Source organism: Vicugna pacos, chromosome 13 (genome assembly GCF_048564905.1).
Source record: "Vicugna pacos chromosome 13, VicPac4, whole genome shotgun sequence".
Lineage (NCBI taxonomy): Eukaryota > Metazoa > Chordata > Mammalia > Artiodactyla > Camelidae > Vicugna > Vicugna pacos.
The window spans coordinates 19,685,769-19,712,600 of NC_132999.1; the positions used below are offsets into that span (position 1 = coordinate 19,685,769).

The 26,832-nt window shown below is 43.9% G+C and overlaps 1 protein-coding gene across 2 annotated transcripts in view; it reads right to left on the reverse strand.

Moving 5' to 3' along the window:
- CACHD1 (cache domain containing 1) overlaps nucleotides 1-21,118 on the reverse strand; it is a 197,533-nt gene extending 176,415 nt beyond the window's left edge. For both annotated transcript variants that reach the window (XM_072974300.1, XM_031684370.2), the window contains exon 1: nucleotides 20,286-21,118. In XM_072974300.1, coding sequence (XP_072830401.1) covers nucleotides 20,286-20,525 — 240 coding nt within the window. In that variant the 5' untranslated portion in view covers nucleotides 20,526-21,118. The remainder of the gene's footprint in view (nucleotides 1-20,285) is intronic.
- Nucleotides 21,119-26,832: the final 5,714 nt, after the last annotated feature.

Below are 26,832 nucleotides of genomic sequence, written 5' to 3' on the forward strand. Positions count from 1 at the left end.
GAAAGACAAAATATTTTTGAATCTCGCTGAGTGGAGAAGACGGTGCTAGCAAAGCTCTGTGCTTTCCACAAAGTGCACTGCCTCCTCTCAGATGTCTGAGGGGCACACACATCTTCTGAGAAGACGGAAACTCATCAGCTTGAGGAGAAAATGCCAAGTTTAAAGTCAGGCTTGTTAGAGAGGGAGCTATCACAGATTATGAATTTAGCCTTCTCTCCCTGCAAGTGTTTGATGTAAATGGCAAGGGTTCGAAGGTCAAAGAGGAAGAAGTATGTGCTTTAATTTCTCCCCCCCAGAGGTGCACGAGTGTTTTCTATTAACAAAAACCCTGTAGCCAACAAATCCTGGGCTTGGATCAAACGGCCCTCCATCTTTTAAGTTATAACATCACAGGAAAACATTTCAAGAGGAAACCAGGCCCAGTCAGGCCTGCAGTACCTGAGAGAAGGCTGTTCGGCCCCTTGGGAATTTGAAAAGCATCTTCCTTTTTGCTGAAACTGCTTAGTGACAGACAGAAATGTCCCCGAATAGTTATTCTTGATCTATAGACAAGGGCTAAATTGAAAAGAAGGAAAAAAAAAGTGGGCAGGGGCCGAGATAGGGCCATTGGTACGGGAAGAACCACCCTCTTTGGTCAAAGTGGTTAGGAACAGACACTTTGGCAACAAACCTTGGTCCACTGGGCTATGTCTGAGCTAAATTTAAGAGCCAGAATTTAACCTGTGCTTGGCACAATATGTAGTGCAGAGTCAACGTTCAGTAACAGTAGCGAATCACATTGTAACACTCCCTTTTTCCCTGCCTTTAACAACACAGAGGGTTCATCCTACTCATTTCTCAGCCCCACACACACCCAGGACCCTCATGGCTGCAGGAAACCTAGAAGTGAGGGGTGGAGCATGGAATTCGCAAGACCCAGCAGCACCTCTCTCCAAAAAGAAAAGCTAACACTTTGTGAGATGTCTGGCCCCAGGCCCTTGTGCATACAGACGTTCTTGTATAAATCCTACAACAATTATGGGTGTACCCCCGATTTTTATAGGGAGGAACTTGAGCTCAGAAGAGCAGTGAGAATCAAGCTTGGATTAAAATCCGAGTTTCTCCCCACAGGCTTTTGTGAGCTGGCCTGGGAACTAGGTTTGCTTCTATAACCCCTCTGGCTGAATGCTGTTCTAAACAATAGACTCTGAAATGAGCTTTGGAAGCCAGACTGTTTGTAAACTGAGGATAGCTGGCACTATTTACGTCTCTTGCCACCTTTGGGGGTGCCTCTGCACTACTTAAAAATGGCTTTTAGTTTAAAGTACATCCACAAAACCTCCAAGAAGGTAAGCATTCCCTTTCCTGTCGAGACAGTCCTAGGAGATTGGAGAATGGGGTAGATCCCAGGCAGCTCAGCCGAAAAAAAGAAAAATCCAAGTGAAGGGTTTATAGGAAACACACAGAGGAAGAGTAAAGCACAGTAATTGTTTACAGGCCACTTGTGAGTCTTCTAAAAGTGCCCATAAATAAGAAATTCGGCTTGGGGGAGACTAGCCTGAAAAGAGTTAATCCCCCAGACAATTCCAGGCCACGTGACCCATCCGCATCCATCAAGCAGAAGTCTTGACCATCGCATTCACATAATTTCCCTGGACTGACCCTCGTCCCCCTGCTGCTCCCAGTCTGCTTACTAATCATCCCAGTAGAATGGGATGCATTTCCCTGCTCCAGGAAAGCAGGGTTGTATTTTGTTGATTACTCTGTCTTCAACACCTACAAGAACACCTGGCTAGTAGTAGACATGAACTACAGTGAGATGAAGTATTGCTTGTTTCACCATTTACTTATTAATTTCCCAGTTCCACTGTTTAGATACAAGAGTCATTTCTTAAGTTTAAAAGGTGTTATGTAGTGATGTGAATGTTTTGAAGAAAAAAGTATTTACAGAATTCTAATGAGACAATAAAACTGAGAAGAAATAGTCCAATGTCCGCCTATACAATTTTGATCTTAGTCTCTTACCTAAGAGAACCAATGTGTTAAAATGGAATTCTAATTAAATGAAAGAGATCTACAATTCCTGAATAAGGCATATTGCCTGGTAGATTGCATGCACATTTTAAGTGGATTCAAAGAAAGGATGGAGGAACAATGGCAGTTATGTTACCAAGTGTCCATCTCAGTTCGACATCAGATATTTTGGGAAATACCACCACAATCTTTACTTCAATAATTTATCAATATGCTAAATAAAAATTCAACAAGAAGTCACTGCATTCCACTCAAGTCCTAGAACTCTTGAATCAGATCAAATAGAAGGTAAGTTTTTGGAGGATAAACTAAAAAACGGTACTTTTGACACTTTGTCTCCTTGATAATATTTTACTACGTCATAATGAGATTCCCTAAACAACAGATTCACTGTAAGTTCATCCAAAATAGATGGCAATGGTTTTTGTAAGTGTAAACCTCTACAAAAAAACCCACTCGTAATCACCTCAAACAAGCTAAAATTACATTCTAACACATAAATGAATAGAATTGCTGTCTAAACTGATTTGGATTCTTCTACTAACCAAACAGATGAAGCAGTCTCAGATTATCAGGCTGACATAACACCATCAAGTACGTTGTATGCTTCATGTAGGTGATCATAAATAACTGAAATGTTTAAGGGGGGAAATGGAGTCCAGTATAATTAAGACACCAGCCAAAATGATGAAAATCACTCCCATATTCGACTGCCATTGGAATGACGACAGAGATGACTGTGGTGAACATGTATGTTCTCTCCCTGCTGCCCAAATCACTTGACTGTGTAGCAGTCATGAGACGTGGGTGGAATCAACCCCACGTCCAGCTCTAGAACAGGTCCTGATTGGCACAAAGGAATGTAGTCCCAACCCTCTTGCATTCTACTATCCATCCTACAATGAGGGGAGAGGGGAGGTGTCCCTGAGAGACCTGGGAGCCCTGCGCTCATTTTCCCACAGGCAAAGCCAGCCTAAGGGTTAGCTGACACAGAGGGTGACGGGGGAGGGGGGCATGGAGCCTGTGCCTGAAGTTCACACTCTGCAAAATGTCAATCTTTCAGTTATTTAAGCCAACAAACTCTCTTTATCTCTCAAGGCAGTTTTCATGGGTGTCGGGATGGGTGGTTACCTGCAATTCAAAATTTCCTTACAGAACCAGAGGTGACGAGGACTATGGTGGTGGTAGCGGTGATGAGTCTATGACATACGTACATCACCAAGTTCACAACAGCCCAGGGTTGAGACAGGTATTATCTTCCTATTTATAAAGTGAGAAAACTGAGGCTATGAAGAGAAAAAAGGACCTTGTCAAAAGTTACATAGCTGGTAAGCTAAGACCTCAGCTGCCTTTGATGACTGATCATGGGGCTGAGTATGTGTACACAGGAGGGAGATTACCAACGTCGCTTCGTATTTTCTATATTGAAAAGTCTTATTGTCCTGAATCTTTATTCTGCTGCAGCTGTCCTACTTCCTTTCAAATCACAGCCTTGGCCCAGTGGGCCTTTGTTGATGTAAAGCATTAAACTTAAAATATTCCATCAGATTTAAGTGAAATCACAATGATAGATGTGGCAATACCTGTCCATGAAGAGTAAATACCTTCATTCCTCTCTAACAGTCTCCCTGCCTCCATTTCCGCCTTTCCCCACCCCTGTCCTCACCCCATACACCAGGGTACCTCATAGCCAGAGGGATATGTCTAAAGCAAAAATCAACCACAACCACGTCACTCTCGTGCCTAAAATCCTCCAATGACTTCCCATTTCAGCCAGAATAAAATCCAAACTCTTTGGTCCCCACAGTGATCCTACCCTCTCTCCTCTTCCCTCCAACTCCCACCCTTCTTCAGAGCCCCCAAAACACGCCAGCTCATTCTCCTCTCAGGCCCTGTGCGTCCCTCTCCTTCCCCCAGCTCCTCCACCCCAATCCCATTCATGCCCCCCCTCAAATATCAGCTCCCCCAAAAGGCTTCCTCTAATGACACATTAGCCTAATTTAACTCCTTCACAGAACTGATCAGAGCCGAGCATTATCTTGCTTTAATTTTTGCATAAATACCTATCTCCTTCTTCCAGGATGTAAGCCTCTCAAAGGCAAGGACTCTGTCCTGCTCCTCAGCGTACCCCACACCCAGGGCAGTGTGGGCCCGATGAGAGATCCACCAATAGTCACTAACAGAGCGACCAAGTCTAAGGACCCACACAGGCCACGTTCGCCCAAACTCTTACATAACGCTTTGTTTTTAGCTGAAAACAACAACTGCAAAATCCATAGCTCTCTTTTAAAGACTTTTATCTATCCTCGATTCTGCTTTATTCTTTCTAATCCGGGCATCATTATTCTTTAAGCTATGAAAGCCAATTTCTTTTAAAAACAATGTCACAAAAGCAAAAACAAAAAAAAACCCCACCACACAGTAGAATTTGGCACTCCTAAGGAAAATTAAAAGTACATCTGAATTTTTTTTTTAAAGTACCTCTCAAAAACTCAACAACAAACAGGCACATAGGAACTTTGAGGAGTAATAGAATGTTGTAAAACTAGACGGTAATGATCATTGTACAAATCTACAAATTTAATAAAAATCAGTAAATTTTTTTAAATAAGGAATAAGGAAACAACCCAATGTAAAAATGGGCAAAGGTTTTGACATTTCATACACACACACACACACACACACAAAGGGCAAATAGATAAATGAAAAAAAAATACTATGCAGCATTATTGACTAGGAAAATGTTCATTAAAACCACAACGTGATACCACTTCACACATGTTAATGGCCAACATTAACATGACTGACCCAGTCAAGTTCTGGTGAGAGTGTGGAGCTGGACTTTTATCCATTGCTAGTGGGAATACATGAGGAGACAGCCCCTTTAACAGACTGACAATTTCCAACAAAGTTTAACATACACTTAACATAATAATCCCACCCCTAGAAATATGAACAATTATGTTCAAACAAAAACTTGTCAAGATGTCTACAGTAGAAATGTTTATAGATTTATGACTTCAAAAAATTCAACTGTCTTTCAATTGGTGAATGGACAGACACTGTGGTACAACCACAAAGTGGAATTCTACTCAGCAATAAAAAGGAATAAACTACTCATATACACAACATGGATGAATTTTAAATGCATTATGGTAAATTTAAAAAGCCAGACTCAAAATGCATACCATAATGCATCCATTTATATGACACTCTGGAAAAAGCAAAATTACAGAGATGAAGATGGTTTTCTCGGGTTCCAGGTTGGGGTGAGAGTGGCAAGGGGACTGGACTACAAAGAAACAGCATCAGAGAATTTTGGAGGTGATGAAACTTCTGTATCTGGATCATGGTGAGAATTACATGGTATGCATTTACCAAAATTCATGAAACTCTACATCAAAAAGAGTATATTTTCTATTTGCAAACAAGGCAACCAACAAGGGCTTAATTTGCAAAATATACGAACAGCTCATACAACTCAATGACAAAAACAAAAAACAGAAAAACAAATAACCCAATCCAAAAATGGGCAGAAGACCTAAATAGACATATCTCCAAAGAAGACACACAGATGGCCAATAGGTGCGTGAAAAGATGCTCAACAATTGTTAGAGAAATGCAAATCAAAACCACAATGAAGTATCACCTCACACCAGTCAGAATGATCATTAAAAAGTCTATAAATAATAAATGCTGGAGAGGGTGTGGAGAAAAGGGAACCCTCCTACACTGTTGGTGTAAATTGGTGCAGCCACTATGGAAAACAGTATGGAGGTTGCTTAAAAAACTAAAAATAGACTTACCATATGATCCAGCAATCCCACTCCTAGGCAATATACCTGGAGAAAACTCTAATTCAAAAAGATAAACACACCCCAATGTTCACAGCAGCACTGTTTACAACAGCCAAGACATGGAAGCAACTTAAATGTCCACTGACAGAAGAATGGATAAAGAAGATATGGTATGTATATATATACAACAGAACATCACTCAGGCACAAAAAAAAATTGAAATAATGCCATTTGCAGCAACATGGACAGACCTAGAGATTATCATACTAAGTGAAGTAAATCAGACAAATATCATGTTATCATTTATATGTGGAATATAAAATATGCCATGAGTGAACTTATTTACAAAACAGAAAGATTCACAGACATAGAAAACAATCAATGGTTACCAAAGGGGAAGGGGGTGGGATAGGGATAAATTAGGAGTTTAGGATTAGCAGATACAAACTACTATATATAAAATAGACAAACAACATGGTCCTACTGTATAGCACAGAGAACTGTATTCAATATGTTGTAATAAACCATAGTAGAAAAGAATATTTTTAAAAAGAGTACATCTTCACACCCATTAGGATGACTATTATAAACAAAAAACAAAAATAATTGTTGACAAGAATGTGGAAAAAATTAGAATTCTTGTGAATTGTTGATAAGAATGTAAAAGGGTGCAGCCACTAATGGAAAGCAGTGTGACTATTCAACAAAAAATTAAACATAGAATTATAATATGATATAGCAATTCCACTTCTGGGTATATACCCAAAAGAGTTGAAAGCAGAGACTCAAACAATTATCTATATACCCATGTTCACAGTAGCATTTTTTACAATAGCCAGGAGGTGAAAGCAACCCAAGGGACCATCGATGGATGAACTGACAAACAAAATAATGGTATATACATACAACGGGATATTATTCAGCCTTAAAAAGGAAGGAACTTTTTTTTTTTTTAACATTTTTCATTGATTTAAAATCATTTTACAATGTTGTGTCAAATTCCAGTGTAGAGCACAATTTTTCAGTTATACATGAACATATATATATTCATTGTCACATTTTTTTCTCTGTGAGCTACCATAAGATCTTGTGTATATTTCCCTGTGCTATACAGTATAATCTTGTTTATCTATTCAACAATTTTGAAATCCTGTCTATCCCTTCCCACCCTCTGCCCCCTTGGCAACCACAAGTTTGTATTCTATGTCTATGAGTCTATTTCTGTTTTGTATTTATAATTTTTTTGTTTTTGTTTTTTAGATTCCACATATGAGCGATCTCATATGGTATTTTTCTTTCTCTATCTGGCTTACTTTACTTAGAATGACATTCTCCAGGAGCATCCATGTTGCTGCAAATGGCATTATGTTGTCAGTTTTTATGGCTGAATAGTATTCCATTGTATAAATATACCACATCTTCTTTATCCAGTCATCCATTGATGGACATTTAGACTGTTTCCATGTCTTGGCTATTGTAAATAGTGCTGCTATGAACACTGGGGTGCAGGTGTCATCCTGAAGTAGGGTTCCAAAGAAGGAACTTCTGATTCATGCTATCACATAGATGAACCCTGAAGACAAATAGTAACTGAAATAAATCAGGCACAAAAGGACAAATATTGCATGATTCCACATATACAAGGTACCTAATGTAGTCAAATTCATAAAGATCAAAAGTAAATGGTGGTTGCCGGGAGCTGGGGGTAAGGGGTAGTGAGGAGTTATTGTTTAATGGGTACAGAGTTTTAGTTGGGGAAGATAAAAAAGTTCTGGAGATGGATGGTGATCATGGATGCACAACAATGTGAATGCACTCAATGCCACAGAACTGCACCCTCAAAAATGAGTAAAATAAAAAATTTTTATGTTGCATACATTTTATAATTTTGAAATTAAAATGGAAAATGTTGGACGCACTTCACAAAGATTGAGTTCTAAAATTTCAAGGCCACCTTAAAAAGTGATCATTGCTATCTGCAGGGAGAAAAAAAAAACAATAGTACATTTTACTATGTTTAAATCTGTTTCTGTCTATCCATCCATCTATCTATATGAGTGAGTGAATAAATGGTGAAATACAATGGGGAAAAGTACATCTGAATCATCATTGCAGGACTTCAGTGTTGTAGGCAGAGTTTGCTCTATAAGTTTTTTTTCCCAAGAAAAAGAAGAAATAACATGGGAAGTATGAGCATATATACATATACATACACACACACACACATATATATTAATTTATACGTATGGAACAGTGAAGCCATGTTAATTTTTAATGAAGCTTCCTCCCCTCTCCCCTTCTCTCTCAACTGGAAGAAAGAAACAAAGGGCCTGCCAAAGATTTTCCATCCCCCAGACCTCTTCAGATCCAGGGCCTTTCACTATGTATCTTCACCCTTCTAATGGGTCCTTACTGGTAAAGACATGGCCAAAAGTGATACAGAGAAACAATTATACTTGCATCGATCAGGAACGAGGTTCAAATTCATCTGCACTGTCCTTCTGCTGGCATGCTAATACATCAGCTGCCTGGCTTTCTTTCAGTTCTTTAAGTATACCAAAGTCTGGCCTCTCAAGACTTCTGCACAGGCTCTCCTCTCTGTTTGAATGCTAGCCCCCATACCTCCCTGACTGGCTCCCCCTTCTTTGGCTAACCCCCACCCACCAAACCTCTCCCCTGATTGGCTCTGATTCCTTTCCATGCCACCCAGTCCTGAGCTATCACTCCCATTAGCCTTGACCAATGAGTATTTGTTGAGTAATTCTGGATGCCAAGCACCATTCCATAGGAAAACAGCAGTGAACAATAAATATAAAGCTTACCCGTGGAAGGTTGGGGGAGGTGACATACAAAATGAACAGGGTAAGGAGAAAGAGTGAGGAGAGTCAAGGGGGTTTTAAAGAAGATGGGCAGGAAAAGTTTTGTTTGCTGTTCCCAAAGGGAAGTTCAAAGGCTCTTGGGCAAGTGTCTGCTTGGAGCTTTGGAGGAACGTTTCATGTGTGTGTGGGAGAGAAGAAATAAGGCCATAAACATATCAGAGACCAGATCACATCAGCTGTGAAGGCCACTGTAGTTTTAGATTCTACTCTGGGTCAGATGGGAACCTTTAGAGAATTTTAAGCAGAGAAGTGACATTTTTATCTTAAAGGATCTCCCTCTAAGTCTTTCTAATAGCCCCTGTTTCCTTTATAACACTACTCAAAAGTTTATAATTTATATTTATTCATATGATTATTTCCTTACTGTCTATTTCCCCTAGTAGGTGGTACACTCTGTACAAGTAGAGCTCCTGTCTCCTTTTAACCATGAACTCAAATCCAAGCATAGTATCTGGCATATAGTATGTGCTCAATAAATATTCATTAAATGGACTGACGAATTTAACCTCTAGGATAAAGTAGCTCCAAGTACATAATCTGCAAGTACACACTATTTTGTGTTTTTTAGATTCCTAAATGTCCTAGATCTATATACCTCAACTTCCTGTAACATGAAGAAATTAGACATGAGAACCAACTAATACTTAAAAGTCCTAATGTGCTTACTCTGCTAGACACTGTCACTTATCTGGAACATTTTAAATGTTTGGTAGCAAGTGCAGGCTCAAGACACTTGAGTCCAGAGGAGGAAATGAAACTGACACATGAAACATAGTGGTAAAAGCTAAATTCACAATAGTAACTGTTAGAAAGTTACTGTTTAAAGATGGCCACACGATTTCTATAGTCCAGACATTTTTTGAATCTTCAAGTGCCGGAGACAATGCTAACCATACCAGGACCATACAGATGAATAAATGTGGGCTTTTTCTGGTGAGAGCTCATGCTCTAGTAACTCTCAACTGTACAAAGCTTTACTGTTTGCAATTCTTGCCCATGTTTATTAACTGATTACACATGTATGCAAATAAAAATTTCCAGGCCTCCTTGGTCATCTGAATTTACACTAACTCTGGGATATTAACCCATTCACAAACGAGATGGTTCACAAATCAGAGCACAATCTGGTCCCCCCTAACTACCAAGACCACAAAGAAGCAAATATTCCTGTTCCACGAAGGGTCAGTAAAACCAACTCTGCATCCAGTAGCCAAGACTGCCAAAAACCTCAGTTCTCCGAGCTCTCTCCAAAACTGCCCAGGGCAGCAACATCCCAGTATGGTCCTCAAGAGAGCAGAAAAGTAGAAAACTGGGTCTCCTGCAGCAGCCACGTGCAGCTCTCATTCGGAGAGGACACCATCCAAGAAGAATGCAGTGCCGTGACCACTTCAGCACCTACCGCCCCTGGACTACCAGGAGAGCCACAGGCTTTGGAGAAAACCAATTAGTAAACGTGGATGCAGTTAGGACAAAGGAGTCCAGTATCCTGATAGGGGCACAGCAAGCAATCCAGGGGACAAAAAAATCCCATGAAGTTCCAGCTGGGTTAGCAAATGCTTGAGGATGGACAAGAAACCCAACAGGTCTTCCTACGCCTCTGATTTCCCGGAGATGAAGGCGAAGATCACAGAAAAACTTTTAACAATATTTAAATACAAACATGTACTTCACCAATAAGGCCATAAACCATTTATAAATATTGCAACACTTATCAGGGAGGTGACAGACTTCAACCTTTCTTCTTCAAATATCTTTTCATGCTTATACACACCACGGTAATTGTCATGGCTTTATGGCCTCCCTGTTATTTTTTTTTCCTATATAGAATCCTCACTTTATTTTCAAGTGACATGGAAATATGAAGACTATTTTAAGCTGGTTAATTATTTTATATGAGGAGTCAAGCCAGACTGATGAATCTCTACTTCAGCGTGTTTATGGATCATTAATTTCTGGCCATTCCTCTTTTGAATTAAGATTTGTAAAAAAAAAAAAAAAAAGTTGGCCATCATAAACGAGACTCAGTTTGTCTTGTTTCCTTAACATACGCCTTATCAGCTCTGCCACAGCTGAAGTGATTCCAAATTGCTTTATGACACACTTGGATTTTCTCCCGCTAATAATTCCTCCTTCCTGCCCATGACTGGCAGGCTTCTTCCACACTGCAGTAATGTGGGACAGCTAATTATCTACCAATCCACCTTGCTGTTCCGCACTTGGCAACTTTTATCTGCACAGGACAGCTGCACTCTCCCCGTTTGAAGTGAAATGTCAGTCTCAGCTAATGCAACAAGACTTACATCACTAATGATGTCTCCGCACTTTGAAGAAACAACTCAAAGCCTAATTAAAAATTCAGATTCATTCTCACCGGCTGGCCGATTTTCACTGCCCTTCCACCAGGACCTCGAAGTATCTTTTAAAATACTCCATGCAAAAATAAAATTGAAAAAAAAAATATCCAAGGGGAAAAAAGTGGTGCAGGATTGGGCTTTAACTGAGTCTTTAAAATGACTGTTATGGTTGGAACAGAATGAAGATGTTATCATATACAACAGATAAGAATTTCCTCCACTGGCTTCTACTCTACAATGACAATAAAGCACACTATTGTGTGGTATGGACCAGAAGCTACTTTTGAGTCGATCCACTCTGGGGTGTTGGTACTTTTCTAACTGTAATTAACTCGGAAATCATGTGACTGTGGAAATCTGAAGTAGGGGGAAGCTTCTTTTGAACCTAGAACAAAGAGGGCAAGGTAAAGAGGCATTCAAATGCCATTTATTTTGTTTCATTATCAAATCAAATAAACAACCCCTCCATAGGAATGATACTATTACAGTTTTCACACACACACAAAAAGAAAGAACTTCATACTTCTAATAACTAGGGAGAGAGATGCAGTCCTGAAATTCAATTCCAAAATAGAACTCTGCCTGAAAATTACAGGTGCAATTTCCTCGTGTAGCTTTTACATAAACAAACACCAAAAAAACCAAAGTTGTTTCTCCCCTAAAGTTTTATTTTCTTTTTATGCTTTACCTTTTAATTAGAAAATCACTTTGGTGGTACAAGGTCACAATTATAAATAATTATTGGCCACCTAAATTTGTTCTTTTAAAACATATCTAAAAATATCTAACATCATGTGGTAACTCAGAATTTTTTATTTCTTTAGTGGCTCACTGACTTCTAGGTATTTAAATAACAACCTAAAAAAAAAAAAAAAAAAGAAGAAACCCAACATAGTCAGCTGTCAAATTAGACTATCAGCTTAAGTTTTCAACCATAAAATAAATCGTTTTTTTTCCAAAGAGGAATGTAAAGGTTCTTAAGTCAAGTTTCCTTCCCATTTTCAAGCAATCTTCTCTTGAAATAATGGAGCACCCATAAGACAGGAGTCCTAGAAGAGTGTACTACTGGCGGGATCGCTGGAGAGTCACATCCCCACTGGGCCTCCGTTCCTCATCTGTAAATGAGGGAGGCAGATCTGACCTTCTCTCTGGTCCTTCCCAGTTCTCACGGCACCCAGCGATCTGTGGATCTGGCAGGTTGGGGAGAGAAGGCGTGCCAAGGGCAGGCCGGCTCAGCCTGGATGTGCACAGCCCTGGGGCAGCCCCAGGACCACAGTGGGAGGCCAGCCAGCCTGGGCTCAGGCCCAGAGCAGGGAGACTGCAGAGCAGGCCCTCCCAGAACCGGACTGGAGGAGGCAGAAACTAGATGTGGAACAGGCCTTGGGAGCTGGTGGCTGCTCCCAGTGTCTGAATCCTGAATCACTTTCAGCTGAGCTTTCGAGGCACCACGCTGCTAAATTCTCCAGCTTCCTAGTCCCTCTCCCCCAGAGCACATCTCCTCCAAATATGAGACTTGGGCATAATTGGCTAATTCCCAACTTACTGGTAAGCTACTGCCAGCCATGTTGAAACAAAGGGGAGAACCTGTTTAAGAAAGGGGGTGTGCAAGAGGGAAACGGTACTGGTCACGTTGTCTGAGACCTCATCTAGCTCTGCCCTAAGGTCTGCCCCAGACCATTCAATCGCGTGAGGCAGCTTGTTCCTCCCTTGTCCCAGCCAGGGGAGACTGGGTGTTCTGTCACCTGCCACGTAATGTCTTGACTGACATGACGGTTCCAAGGACCCCACAACCTGACCTCTGGCTACATCTCTGACCTCTTCTGGTACACCCTCTTCCCTCTGGCTCTCTGAACTCCAAACCTTAGTGCTGTCTTTCCCCTGCTTTGAGGCGCCATCGCAGAAGGAGCCTCTGGGGATGCCGCTCTTTGACTAACCAACTCCTATGCATTCCGCTTTTTCTGGGAGGCCTTCCAGAATTCCTCTCCACCCGCAAGCAGATTAACATCCCTGACACACTTTCCCCAAGCATCCAGAATCTCCTGTCTCATGACAGTCATTGCCTTGGAAATTACTGATGGATTTCTCAGCCCTCACAGAGGGCAAGTCACCAAAGAAACACTCAAAAACTATTTAACAATCCAATTGAGAACTCTTCTATCGGAAAGTTTTCCTTTGTTATTACAGAAAGGTGCTTCCCCATTACCTTTACACACAATCACTGATTTGACCTCCTGGAGCTCAATGAATAAGCCTACAGACATGTTTGGTTTAGCTCACAGTCTTTCTTTAAAAAATCTGAATTAGTTGCCAACATTTTACGAATTAAGAGATTTCATCATAAAAAAATCATAGACCCAGCTTCTCCTGAAAACCAGTCACGTGGCAACACTGGCCCCACATGGTCACTGGACAGCAATTGGAAGGGCCTGAGGAGCACCTGGCACGCGCCCTCCTGTTTACAACAGCCGACACCACTCCCTACTGACCTACACCTGGCCCACCTCGTGCATTCTGTCCAACTGAGCCCTGGAAATGTTAGCGTTAGCAAACCCAGGTGTAATCTTGATCCCATGTTGTAGCATTTCTTTCTACACTGTCTTGACCCGTACAAGTTGGTTTAGCCTCCCTAACAAGACAATGAACTGTTGGAGGGAAAGCAATCGGTATCCTATGCTTTCCCTGCACTCTCCTAGCCTCCGATTCTGCCATGAGGCACCGAGGGAGTATCTGCTGACAGACTCATCAGGAGACAATTATGTATAACATCCAGCTTTTCCTCGTCAACCTCCCTTCCACCCCACTACTCTTCCAGCTTATTTCGCCTTGTTTCTTTCTCACTCTTGCCGCCTCTGGAAGAGGGAGAGAGCGGGAGTAAGAAGACGGGGCCCACGATGCATGAGTCAAACCTGTGTGCTCAGACGATTGTAAGCAGGCCACTGTGAAAACAAAGCACCTCACAGGCTCGTGCGGAAAGCCAGGCATGAAAACGAGGGCCAAGTGGTATGTGTAAGGGAGAAAAGAAGGGCCCCAGAGAAGCTTCCCCAAAGGAATGCAGGGCGTCACACCTGGAAGGTGAAGGAGACTGCGGGGCAAAGGTACTAGGTATTTGTGAAGGGCTGGAGTACACAGCAATCACTTTGCCCAGACACATCTTTATAAAAAATTGAAAGTATACACCCTTCAAAATATTTGTATTTTATGGATTTCAGATTCTATCTACTAGTGTACCAATATATCATATACCTTATAAAACATTAATATAGAAATTAAATTAGGCAATAAAAAAATCTTATGGATGAAATTATGTATCTGGAATTTACTACAAAATCATCTGGGGGGCAGGGAAGAGCAGATGGAGGCAGCGGCAGAGGTGAAACCAGCCTGACCACAAGTTGGGAACTGTTTAAGCCGAGCAAGAGGTACAAGGGCATTCTCATGCTATTCTCTTTCCTTCTGTGTATTTTGTCAAATCTTTGTATTAAAAAAGCTTAAAAGTAAGTAAGTATGAATATAGTAGGTCTAATCCTACTTTCTTCCTAAACCCCAAAGGATGGTTTTGTACCACATCCCTGAGGTCCATGCACCACACTTTGGTAACCCCTGGGCCAGAGGACTGACCACATGGAAATCTGCAGGTTCTGAAGATTAGATGTCAGTTTCACTCAGGCTTGGGAGCTACATGTTTGCTGCCTTCCAGGATCTGTGCCCTGGCACTAAGCAGGCTGTCCTGTATTTATTTGTTTACTGACTGTTTCTATGTTAGACCTTGTGCTAAAAGGTATTTCCCTCCATTAACCAAATGAAGCATGAAGACTGAAGTTCAGAGTGCTTTAATGAAACGCTGGAAGTTACATAGTTAATGACTAGCTGAGTCAAAATTGTTGCCCCTTCATATTTTGGCTTCCAATACGTTTTTATACCAGGTCCAAGCAAATCCAAAATAAATCCCACTGCACATAATACCAAACTTCCAGAGTTCTGCAAGGTTCCTGTCTGCTCATCCACTTAAGCTCAAGGAAGGAACTCTTCAAGCAGCAACCAGAAATAGCACCAAGTTGCAAAGTGTAAAACCATCTCCTTCCCCTCCCCCACATCCCTCCAGATTCAAGTAAGATTGGCAGGAAAAACATACGCACAGGCGACAACGCCAGCTAAGACAGGTATTAGTGGAGAGGAAGGGGAGGAAGTACTAAGCACACCAGGGGCAGAGTCCATCAGAAGTGATTAAACATTCTCTTCCCTGGGCTCATTCTTACCAAGTTCAACTCAGAGTCATCCATCAGTGGTCAATTTTCTTCTATTCTAAATGTTCAATCTCAGAAGAAAGCAAGACCGCAGTTTTCCCACTAGGGCTTATATTGCACACAAGGCATAGAATCAAACAACATTATTTGCATTATTGCATTCTTCCCTAAAACATTCTTGATTGCCTAAGTACGCATTCAAACTACCCTAAAACATGCCACTCCTGGTAGGATGGACACGGATTAAGAGGAAAATGCAAACCTTACCTAAACAGAACTCAAATCAGCATGCAGTTACAGCAGAACCACCAAGATGCTTATGTCCAATAAGCACAGAAGCTCCAGGTATTACCGCCAAAGAAATAAAACATGGGACCACGTGTACAGCCACCCCCTACTCAGGCGTGCAAGTTATACCAACTTCCTTGTCCAGTACCACCAGAAGGCAGTAAGAATGTCTGATGAACTACTGATTTTGTTACCCTTCATGCCTGGGGCTGTGGCTGCTTTCAGGACTGGCCTCTGTGAGTGGACAGTTCACAGTCCACTGAAAAGGCCTCGGGAGGAGTGTCCGGCTTTCACGACCTCACCTCCCATAATGCCCCGTTCCCCTCTCTACCATGGCACTGGCCCACTGGTTCCTAACACCTCTCTCCGCATCTTGCTAACCCCCTCCTCTATCTGTCATACCACCTTCTTCTGTATCTGTCTGCATCATCAGTTGAGAGCTTTAAGGGCATGGATCAGACCTTTTTAACCTTGTATCCCCAGCTTGGCTTAGCCTAACCCAAGGCCCCTCATAGAATAGAAGCCTCCGAAAAAGTTTGTTGAATGAATGGAAAAACGAACACTAAAGCTGTGTCATGCTGTTCCCTGGCATACACAGAAGGCCTCCCCTCTCACCTTCAGCTGTAGCCCCTGTTTCCAACATTGCTCTCTCTTTCCAGTCAACGCCTCACCCCTACTGCGCCCTTCAGTTCCTGGAGTTACGTCTGTCCTGGCTGCTGCTCTTTCTTCAACTTGAGTTGAAGCTCTAGTTTGTGCTTCTGTTATTTCTTCTGTCCCTATCGGAAGGACCCTCCCTACCCACCCCCACCCCTCTTCCAGGCCCCACACAGCAGCTGTCTGACCAACCTGCTGGTGTGTCTGCCAAGTTCCCAGTGACTATGCCCAGCCCAGCCGAGCCGAGTCAGAGCTAACATCAAGGCGGGCACACTGGCCGTGTGCCAGGCCCTTGCTGTTAGGAAGCCTGTATTGTCATATAATGTTAAATGGGCCTTATAAGTGCCTGGTGAAATGGCTCCCAGAGCCCAGATATGCCTTCTAACAAGCAGGCATTGTTGCTTAACTGTTTTACCTGTGCAACCTGACCTCCTCCTCCAAATTGTAAACTCCTTAAGGGACTGTGCTGGAATACCTCCTTGTAAATCCCGACACCTAGCTAGCATAGTGCCCTGTGCCCAGCCAGCTTTCAATTAATAGTTCTCCATTTAAGAACAACCACGTCCACCAACAGCGCCAGCCCCAGCTTCACATCAACAGGTGCCTTCATGCACACACATCCACCATTTCCATGAAGTCCACAGAGCCAATCTCTAGGAAGGATGACCATCTCCAATTTTGCAGATCACCCAACTTCTAAAATGGCAGAACTGGAAACCAGGTCTCCAAATGCCCAATGGGGAGTTCTTTCCATTCCATGATGCTCCTTGGGAAAAGCTTGCTGCATGAACAAAGAGGCAAGTCTCCCTAGACACAGCCATCCTGTGCTCCCCAGATCTTAAGGTCATCAATGGCTTCACTCCACCACACCGCTGAGGGGACAATGATTAAGTTTTTGACTTTCACCCATGATCTAGGGGTCTGCCGCCAGTGGGGGCAGTATTCAGTGGCAGCTTTCCCGGGGCACTGGCAAAATTGGTTGATGCAAACCATTTAGATTTTTTTATGTTTGTCCATTACTAAAAAGGAACAACAACAAGAACACGAGCATGCAGCCTCCATGAGAAAACCCTTCCAAGAAAATCTTCAAGACAGACCGCTTTTCAAACTATCTTCCCTATTAGCAAGCACAAAAACTATGCCATGGGACGTTGCAGTGCTGAAAGGAGGCCTGGGTTTCGTTTTTGTAAAATCACTCCTTGCGACCGCCTGTGAGCAGTATGGGCGGTCAGTCAAGAGGCGGCAACAGGCCTCCTTTGGGGGCTACTTTGCAATTTCTCAAAATTAAAAACGGTCTTTGGAGAATCTCAGCAGCAGTAACTCAAAATTCTGTAAATAGGCTTTTTAACATACAGAAGTGACCTACAGAAAGTTTCTTGTCAAAAAAGATGCTGTCCTGAAAGGTCTGCATCGTGCTCCAAATGCCAATGTCAAGTGAAAGAAGTCACTCCCTGGATGGAGGGAGGACAGTCTTTTCCTGCAAAGAGACATCATCTCTCCCCAACCCCCTCACATCTAAGGATGGAAGTCTGATCCCGCTCACCTTAATGTCCATGTGAGGCTACCTACCTCTGAGCAACAGATTAGCTCCACAGCTATAAAATCTAACATGTCACAGGGCAGGGCTATACAATCAGCACTTTAGGCAACTAGACCCGCATAATTTCAGACCCACTGAACAAATCCCAGGTTTACAGAGGAGAATGTGAGGCTTGCAACCTTTGTTTCAAGGGCCAGAAATCTAACGTGCCTTAGACTTTATTTTATGAGTATTCCCTCCCCTGAAAAGCTGGCAGTCTAACAAAATTAAAAAGGGACTCTTTCCCAATTTTCCCAGATGGAGGCAAGTGGCAGATCAATGTACAGCTCAAGAAGAGGAATTTAAATACAGTATGTGCTGCTCCTTTCAAAAAAGGAGAGAAGCCACTTCACATTTTGCCAGACAAAACCCTGTCCCCAGGAGGCCAGTTTCCACAATGAGGTTGCAAAGGTGTTAGAAAGAGGCCAGTTGGGAGGAGATAAAGGGCCATTTGGGCACAAACCCCCCACTGATCAGAGCTTTTTTTTCCTGAAGTGTCTCCTTTTCAACAGGGAAGCCTTTTAAAACTACATTTGCTTTGGATCCCTACCTGAATGACAATGTGTTGGGATCCGATTTCACCTTTTGTCAAGGATCGGGTGAGAAACAGTAAAACTGCTGTCAGCATCTTAGAAAAAAGCTAGTCCTTAGCTTATATGAGGAAGATGGGGCAAAAAAAAAAAAAAAAAAATCCTAAAGTCCCTCCTCCAGCTCTAGTGATGGGATGAAGGTGATGAATGCATACTGATCTTACAAGCACAGCCTAGAATTGCAACGTAATAAATTCCCTTTATTAAGAATGTCTATGCAAAAATACAATTGTTCATGCTCTGAACTGAAGCATTCACCAGTGGAAAAAAGAATCCTAGTTTTTTCCTAACATTTTAGTTCCATTTCCTCTAAAAGTCACCTCACTCCTAAGAACTCTCAGAAATCATCAGAAATCAGAAAACGCAGAGAAAAAAATTATAACTTAATCTAAAACCTAAAAGATCTACATAGAAAAGTTAAACGATGTATCTTAAAAGCCTGTCTATTGTGCAAATGAAAAAAAAAACCGACTCAACTGCACTTCAGGGCTGGTATCTTCAAATAAACACAGAATTTACCTTTCAACACACCAGCCATTCCTCAACCTCACCTCATTCCTAAATCAAAACAAAAACAATAGTCTTTCACCGCAGTGGTACAGGTCTGTGGGACTGGCTTTAGAAAAACTGTATCATCCTGGAAGGAGACTGGGAGGGAAGAGGGGACAGGGAGGGAGGTTACCAGAAATCTTAATCTCAAGTGACTTAAAACACCTCTCTCGCTAGGAGGTAGAAGGGTGGTCACAGCAGAATCAAAATCAGAAATCTATTCCAAGAACACATTCCTGGAAACTTCGTTCTTTCGAAGACCATGTCCATCACCATTATTGTAGAATACATAAGAGAATGAGGTTATTTTTCGTAAAGAATGTTATAAGCAAAGGTTTCAAAATGCCGTCTCAACCTCTCCTAAATGAGAGGGCCTTCTGGCCAAGTAGGTTAAAATAACGGTGAGACAGAATCTCCAGGTGGTTGCTGTTTAGCAATTTTTTTTTTTTACGACTGTCGGTTATTAGTAACGTCTTCAGGACTCCATACTAGCCGCAGGCAATCTTTCTTGAGGGCCCCCCCCCACTTTCTCTCCTGGGGAGGACTGACATGGTAAACAATTTAGAGAAATGAGAACCTTATTCACTACATTCCCTTTTTCCTCCTCCCCCAAAGGCATACACAAAACAAAATAAAAATCCTACAGCGGACAGCGCGCACCCGACAACAGCAACAGCGGAAAGCAACAAAAAAAGTCCCCCACACAAGACAAGTCTACCAGGCCAGCCCCTCCCCCAATGCCCCCGGGCGGGGAAAGGGAGCTCCGAGTCCACTCCCGCGGATGCTCTCCGCCAGGACCCAGGTGGCCCTGGAGCAGCTGCCTTCCCTCCCGGCACCCACCGGTACGCCTCGGTCGGAGGGACCCCAGAAGGTGGTCAAGGGGGTAGACTGGTGGCCTCGGAAAATCAACCGAGCCAGGCGGGGCCGCCTGCCCCGGGATGGGTACACAAAGAGGGAAGGGGAGTCTGCAAGGGTGGCGGGATAAAACAAGACTGCGAGGGAAATTCGTGCAAATTAGAGAAGGAGGTGCAAGGCAACCAGAGTACCCTGGCCGAGATAATGGAGCTGAGCCGAGGGGCTGGGGAAGTGGGTTCTGTGCAAAGGGCAGGGGCTTCTGCAGACGAGAGAAAGGGGTTGGGGAGTTTCCTGTAAGAGGAGTTGGTGTGTAGTCAGCGGGCTCGTGGAGAGGGCAGAAGTGTCCAGGGAAAGGGGGGCTCTGTGCATGCCAGAGAGGTCGGTGCACAGTCACGGGGACTTGTACTGGTAATGGGACAGGGCTCTGAGAGGGGGAGAGAGGCGGGATGCTTAGCAAGTTCGCGGGTGCGAGGGGGGCCTTACCTGCATGGTGACGACCCCCAGCTCCTCGGCCGCCAGCCTCCGCATCTGGCTCGCCAGCACTTGCGCCTCGTCCAGGATTGAGAAGTCGGCGTCGGCCCCGGCGCCCAGCAGCCAGCCCGCGGCCAGACAGAGCAGCCAGAGGGGCGGCCGCCGCGCCCCGGCCCGGCGGAACAAGCCCCGACCCCCGCGGGCCAGTGCGGCTGCCCCCGCCGCCTCCTCTTCCTCCTGCTCGCGGGCCATGCCGCCTCCCCCCACTCCCCGCCGACGGGCTCCAGGCGCCGGGAAGCGGGGAGGGAGCCGCGGGAGGAGCGCCCAGGGCCCGCTCGGCGCACCCGCAAAACTTTCTCGCCCTGCGGCAATCGCCTCTCGGCGCCGCGGCGGCTCCCAAACTTAGGGGGCGCCCGGCTACGGCGCGGGAGCGCGGGCGGCCACCATCGCCGGGCTCCGGCGGCTGAGGCGGGAGAGGAAGCGGCCGCCCCAGCCGTCCTCAGGACCCCGGCGCCGGCGCGGCCCCCGCAGGGCAGCGGGCCTCTCGAGAGCGGCGACGGCCACACCGGGCGCGCGGCCGCGGGGCTGACAGGCGGAGCCGCGGAGCTTTCGCTTCCCGCGGGTCCGGGGCGAGCGAGGCGGCGGCGGCGGCGGCGAGGGCGGGCGGCTGCACCCGCGGAGGAGGAGCGGCTATCGGGCTGCGAGGCTGGGGCAGCCACCCAGGCGAGGACGGGGAGAGGTTTAAAAAAAAAAGAAGAAAGAAAGAAAAACACTGAAAGAAAGCCAGCGGCGGGGGAAAGGGAGGTGTCTGGTGCCACCACGCTGCGCTCCGGCTCCGTGCACTTCCCGGCCCGGCCGCCGCCGCAGCTGCGGTGATTTATGGAAGCAGCGAGAGAGGCGGGGAAATTCCCCCGGTCGCCCCTCCTCTCTCCGCCTCGCTCCCGCCTCAGAACCGGCCCCTCGAGACGCCGCGGGCCCGAGAGCAGGCTCTTGACTCGGTTACCAGCCCGGCCGGGAGGGGGGGGTGTCCCAGGGACCTGCCCCTGGCCGGAGACAGCGACCCACCTCTGCTCTCAGCGCCTGCGCCCACCGGAGGGCCCCCGGGATCCCACCCGTTCTAGGTTCCACCCATCAAAGTCCCTTGAAGTTCTAGGACGCTGGCTCTCTGCCTAGCAGAGATTTGGGAAGGAAGGGACTGCCGTTTGTGCGTCCCCTGCTTTTCTTTCGGTGTGATTAGTAACAATGGCTTGCATTCGTTGGATCAACAGACTTCTCTCCTTTTTTTTTAAACTAACTACCGTGTGCCCAGCCCAGTGCTCTGGGGTTTGTATACATTATCCTTTAATCCCCGCACCTCCCTACAAGGTACGTACCTTTATCCCAAAATTTTAGGTAACAAAGACTGAGGCTTAGAGAGGTGGAATAAATTGCTGAAGGTCACCCAGGGGATAAGAGGCAAATCCAGAATTTTAGCAGATCCGAGGCTCTTGCTCTTAAATAGGACATAGTTCTGACTCTCTTTGGAAAGGAACCTTCTGATCCCATCAAAAGCAAAACAAAACAAAACAAAACAAAACAAAACAAAACCCACAAAACTGCTGAGCTGGAATTAGCCCCACACATCTATTCTCTGAAGCTTGGGGAGGCAATGCGCTTACTTCCTTTGGACTCCTGACTCAGGCTCTCTGAGAAATCACCTGTTGGAAGCACCTGGAACAAGAAAATGGGGGTAGGGGTGGTAAAGCTGCTGTTCTTCCCAGTGTGGGAAGATTCCGGCTTGTAGTTTCCTAGAAGACAGAACCATGTCCAGGACAATTAAGGCTACCTAGCAGAGGGGGCAGCAGGACTAGAACCTGGATTTGGTGTTCTCTTCTCTTTGCAGCAAACCTGTTTTACTTCTCTGACTATATTGTATTAAAAACTCACCTTCTGTAAAGCTTTCCCTGGCCCATTTTAACTGGTGATTGTTTCTCAGTTCTGAATTCCCCAGTATTCTCTCTGCTATACTATATGTTTTCATTTTGTGACACTCTCCATGCTATGCCCTGTTGGGAGAGGCATGTTGGACCTATTATCTACTGTTTTATATAACGCACCTATTGTTTTATATAACGCATCCTGGAACTAAGGTAGGCTTGTTCAGGGCTGGGACCAATCCACCTCTCCATCATTAACACTTAGCTCAGTACCAAGAACAGAGCAGACACTTTGAAAATGATTCTTGAATTAATTATAAGATAAAAAAATCTTTGTTGTCTTCCATTCTCAGAGTTGAATTGACATTTGGTAGTGAGATGATCCTATAAGGTCTGGGTTTTTTTTTTATTGTTATGCCATTGCATATGATGGTTAATCAGTGGTACAAAACATGTTAGTCCATGTGGTAAGTGGAAGAGAAAAAAATGATAAGTGGCAGTTAGCATTAGTAATTTTTTGTCTTAGATTCTTCAAGGTTACTGTCACCGAAATTATCACACATTTCTAAACTATCCTTCTGAAGCTCCATCAAAATGGCTTCTCCATCTTTGCCCAGTCTTTCTATACTGTCCTATTTCTGGGGATTCTTATCCTATGTTCCCTTTTTTTACTTTAAGGTGTTTTTTTTTTTTTTTGAGAACTCATGTTACACTCATGCCTTCAGTTATCACCAAGACATCAGAGTTTTGGAAACTTCTGAACAAAGCTCCATCTCCCTTTTCAGCAAGATTTCTGAAATTCCAACTGTTTACTGGCTTCTCTACTAGGTAACACCTGAACTAAAACTCATTCCTGCTATCCCCTCTCTCCACCTAAATCTATCCTCTATTGCAAATCTTTTTGGATGTTACCCACGCTCCAAGCTAGGTACCTCACTCACTACTTCCACTCCCGACATCTCTCTCTTATCCATCCCCTGCTCGCCATCTGTATCCCTGATGAGCTGGCTGACTTCAACTCCTCATCACAGCTCACCTGTGAGTATGACTGCAGTCTCCTTTCAGGTCTCCATAGAGTCCATCTCACCCCCATCTTCCTACTCTACACACTGAAACCAAAATCATCTTTCTAGAAGTCAAATCTCAACTTGTCTCTCACTAACCTAAACACTTCTGACGTTCCATCACAGAAATAAACTTCACACAACAAACAAGTCTCTCTGCGCTCTGGCTTATCTGCCTTTCTGGCTTTATTGAAGTCATTCTCCTTCCCCCAACCCTCACTATCCCCAGAAAACACCTTCACTGGTGATCTTGAAAGCACCCCCCTTCTCCCCACCTGACAAGCCCCTACTGAGCTGAGATGATGCCTCTGTGAATGCTTCTCTGAAACCAACCTCCACATAATTTACTGCTCCTCCGTAGGTGCCGCAAGCTCTCAGTTCTCTTAGCACTGATTATCCATTGGAAAGTCTTGTTCTCTCCACCCTAATGCTTCTCATTAGGTCCACCAACCACCTGTAGCCTCAGGGCATTCTTAATAAATTGCAAATCCTGTGCTCCATCTCAGGTCCACTGAAGCAGAATCTTGGAGGTGGGCTGGGTCCTGGAATGTGTGTTTTACAGTCCCTCCCCCTGCCCATGAGTCTTATGAACTGCTGTTAGACTGCAGACAAGCTCCCCAGAATGTTAACTCACTCATCCAGGAGCTCTAGCCTTTAGTCCAGTGCCTATACTCAGTAGAATCTCAATACCCATGAAGGGCCATGTAACTTTTCCTATATCACCAACAGGAAAATGTCTCAGAAAAATAAAGTCATTTGCCCAAGGTAATACAATTTTTAAATGATACTGCCAGTGTGCAAACCCAGGTCATCAAATGGCAAGCTCTAAGCTACTCATCTGGTGTTAGAAAAAATGTTTACATACATATATACCAGTACATGATAGACCGATAAAAATGTGTTACCTGATAAACTACTACTCTATAATGTCTCCAGTGCATTTAAGTAAAATTGTCCTACCATCAACCGCTTTAACACCAGTTGATTGTTTTCTGGTGAGGGGCAGCTGATTAGACCTGGGTGGGCTTATAACATCAAGTAGCCAATCTATAGCACCTAAGACATGGCAAAAAAAAAAAAAAAAGGGCAAATTTTCATTCTGGAAAAGTTTAGGAAATATAAGAGGAAAAAGCAGTTAGAAGTGGCAGTTGAAATTAAAAAGACATGAGAAGGAGTCACAGGGGACATGAGTCCCATAGTACATATTGCAGGAAATATATAGCTATAAACATACATACATATATATTTATATATAAATATTTATACACATACACACAAATACGTGTACATATATATGTGGCTGTGTATGTGTGCACGTGTGCATATAGCCATATAATGGAGCTAAGGGCATGGGTTTTGGAATCAGAAACGCTAGGTTCAGATCCCAAGGGCAGTACTTAGTAGCTGTGTCATCTCAGTAACCCTGAACTTCTCTAAGCTTCCATTTCTTCATCTGTACGGTATAAACAATAATATCCAAAGTTTTTGAGAAAAAGCTCATAAAGCACTTTGCAGAACACCTGGTACGTAGAAGCACGCCATAAATAGTGGATATGATTCTGCAGGCTGAAGCTATGAGGATGCAAACACCACAAAGGAGCTAAGACAGCCAGTCAGAGAGAGAGAGAGAGAGAGAGCAGAGTACACAGAATGTGTGGCCTGTGAAAGACCATGACCGAGACGCAGAGCTAAATGGATTTCAGAACTTTCCCATTACAATTCAAGTCTACACACTCTGTTAATAGCAGGCATTTTTTCCCCTCCCCTTAGTCTTGCTGTAACTCTAAGGATCGAGTTTAATCATCCATTCTTACAGAGAGGACACTGTTGACTATATAGCTGTTTGAACTACAAAATGAGGAAAAGACTGGTAAGGGGGCCACAGCTGTCCCTAGAAGACCATAGAATGGACCACCATGATAGCCAAGCCCAGAGCGCTCCTGGACTCCTTGCCTGGGACTGTGTAGGACACCTATTCATTATCTGTTTCCTCTCCATAAGCTCTAGCACTTAACAGGCAGCCTTGTAACTGTCCGTTTGTAAATCTGTTTTCTTCATCTTACTGTTTCTCAAAGTGTGGTCTACAGCCTCCTACAGCACAATCCCTCAGAGGGACTGTGTCTGCCTTATTCATTGCCACACTGACAAGCAAAACTTAGACCCAGAGTAGAAACCCAAGAAATGTTGGTTGAAAAAAAAATTTAGGAAAATCCATTAATCATTAACTCTGTGCATAAAGGGGAACTAACAATATTGTTCCTTGACTACTAAAGAAGGATGGGCCAAACCTCCTCATCAAACAGGCTGCTCTTCCAACGTATGGGAGGTACAAAGCCACTCCAGTGATAGACCACCTCAGGGTACTCACGGGCCAAGACTCTTACCGCAGAAAACTTCCATGTCAAACTGTTTTGAGGAATTCTTGGTCAGATTTCCAAAAATGTGGTGTGGAGTTTCCAAGCCACCACGATTCCCCTTTGAGGGGAAACAGAGCCAAGTTAACAAATTCTCAGCCTAATGCTGCTGGCAGGCTTCCCATTCAAAATAATAACTGGCTGCAAACTATCTTGAATCTGTGAACTCAGGGAGCTCAGGAGAAGAGAATCGGTAACTTCAAGGGCAGAAATTAGTGCTCGCTCCCTAACTTCTACAAGAATTCAGATCTCAGCAAGTGTGCTTTATGTTAAATAAGTGGAAAGAGTTAACGGTCTAGATCATGGATCCTAGAACACAGAGCATCTCTGTTTTCCACATCCCTCCTGCTGAGTTTAGGCATCATCAGGTTTCCCGTTCTCCTTCAAACTGGGATCTCACAATGACAGAACAGTAATAGATACAAGAAATCGAGACCCCACCGTGGGCAGGACACTTTGTAGCACACCACATACCATTTCTTGAACTCTTAGTATGTTACCTATGTTCCATCATTTAAGCATCAAAACAGAGAAGACAAGATTATTATTACAATTTTATACACAGGGAAACCGAAGCTCAGAAAAGTTAACTAAGTTGCCCAATGTGATAGGCTAGTAAACAGTGAAGCTGGGTGGAAATCCAGGTTTGTTTGACTCCAAATTCAATTCTTTTGCTGTCCTATCATTGCACCTCTCTGAATGAAAACAGAAATAAAGAAAAACAGAAATAATAATAATTGGCACCCATAGATCTCTGCCTAAGAAACATCCTTCTTTCTAAGGCAATAACTTTATTTTTCCCTGTTAATTTCAACAAGCATCTATTAAGCATTTGCTCTGTACCACTAATTTTACTGGGAACTAAGGATACACAGATAAACGAGACTGGTCGACCATAAGAACTTTACTGTTCTTGGGGAAGTCAGAGAATTTTAAGACAGATAATAGCACTTAACAGCAAGTGCCTCATGGCCTTTCCACTTACTGTTCCCTGTGCCTTGAATGCTCTTTTTCCAGCCACCTGCATTTCACTGTCAAGAACTGTGGAGGCTGAGACTTTACCCTACTTGCAAGACAACAAGTCCGCGTACCACAGACTCACGGATGCTGGCAGAAGACACGAGCTTCCAGGGTTAGAGACAAAGGATTTTATTACTTTATTACT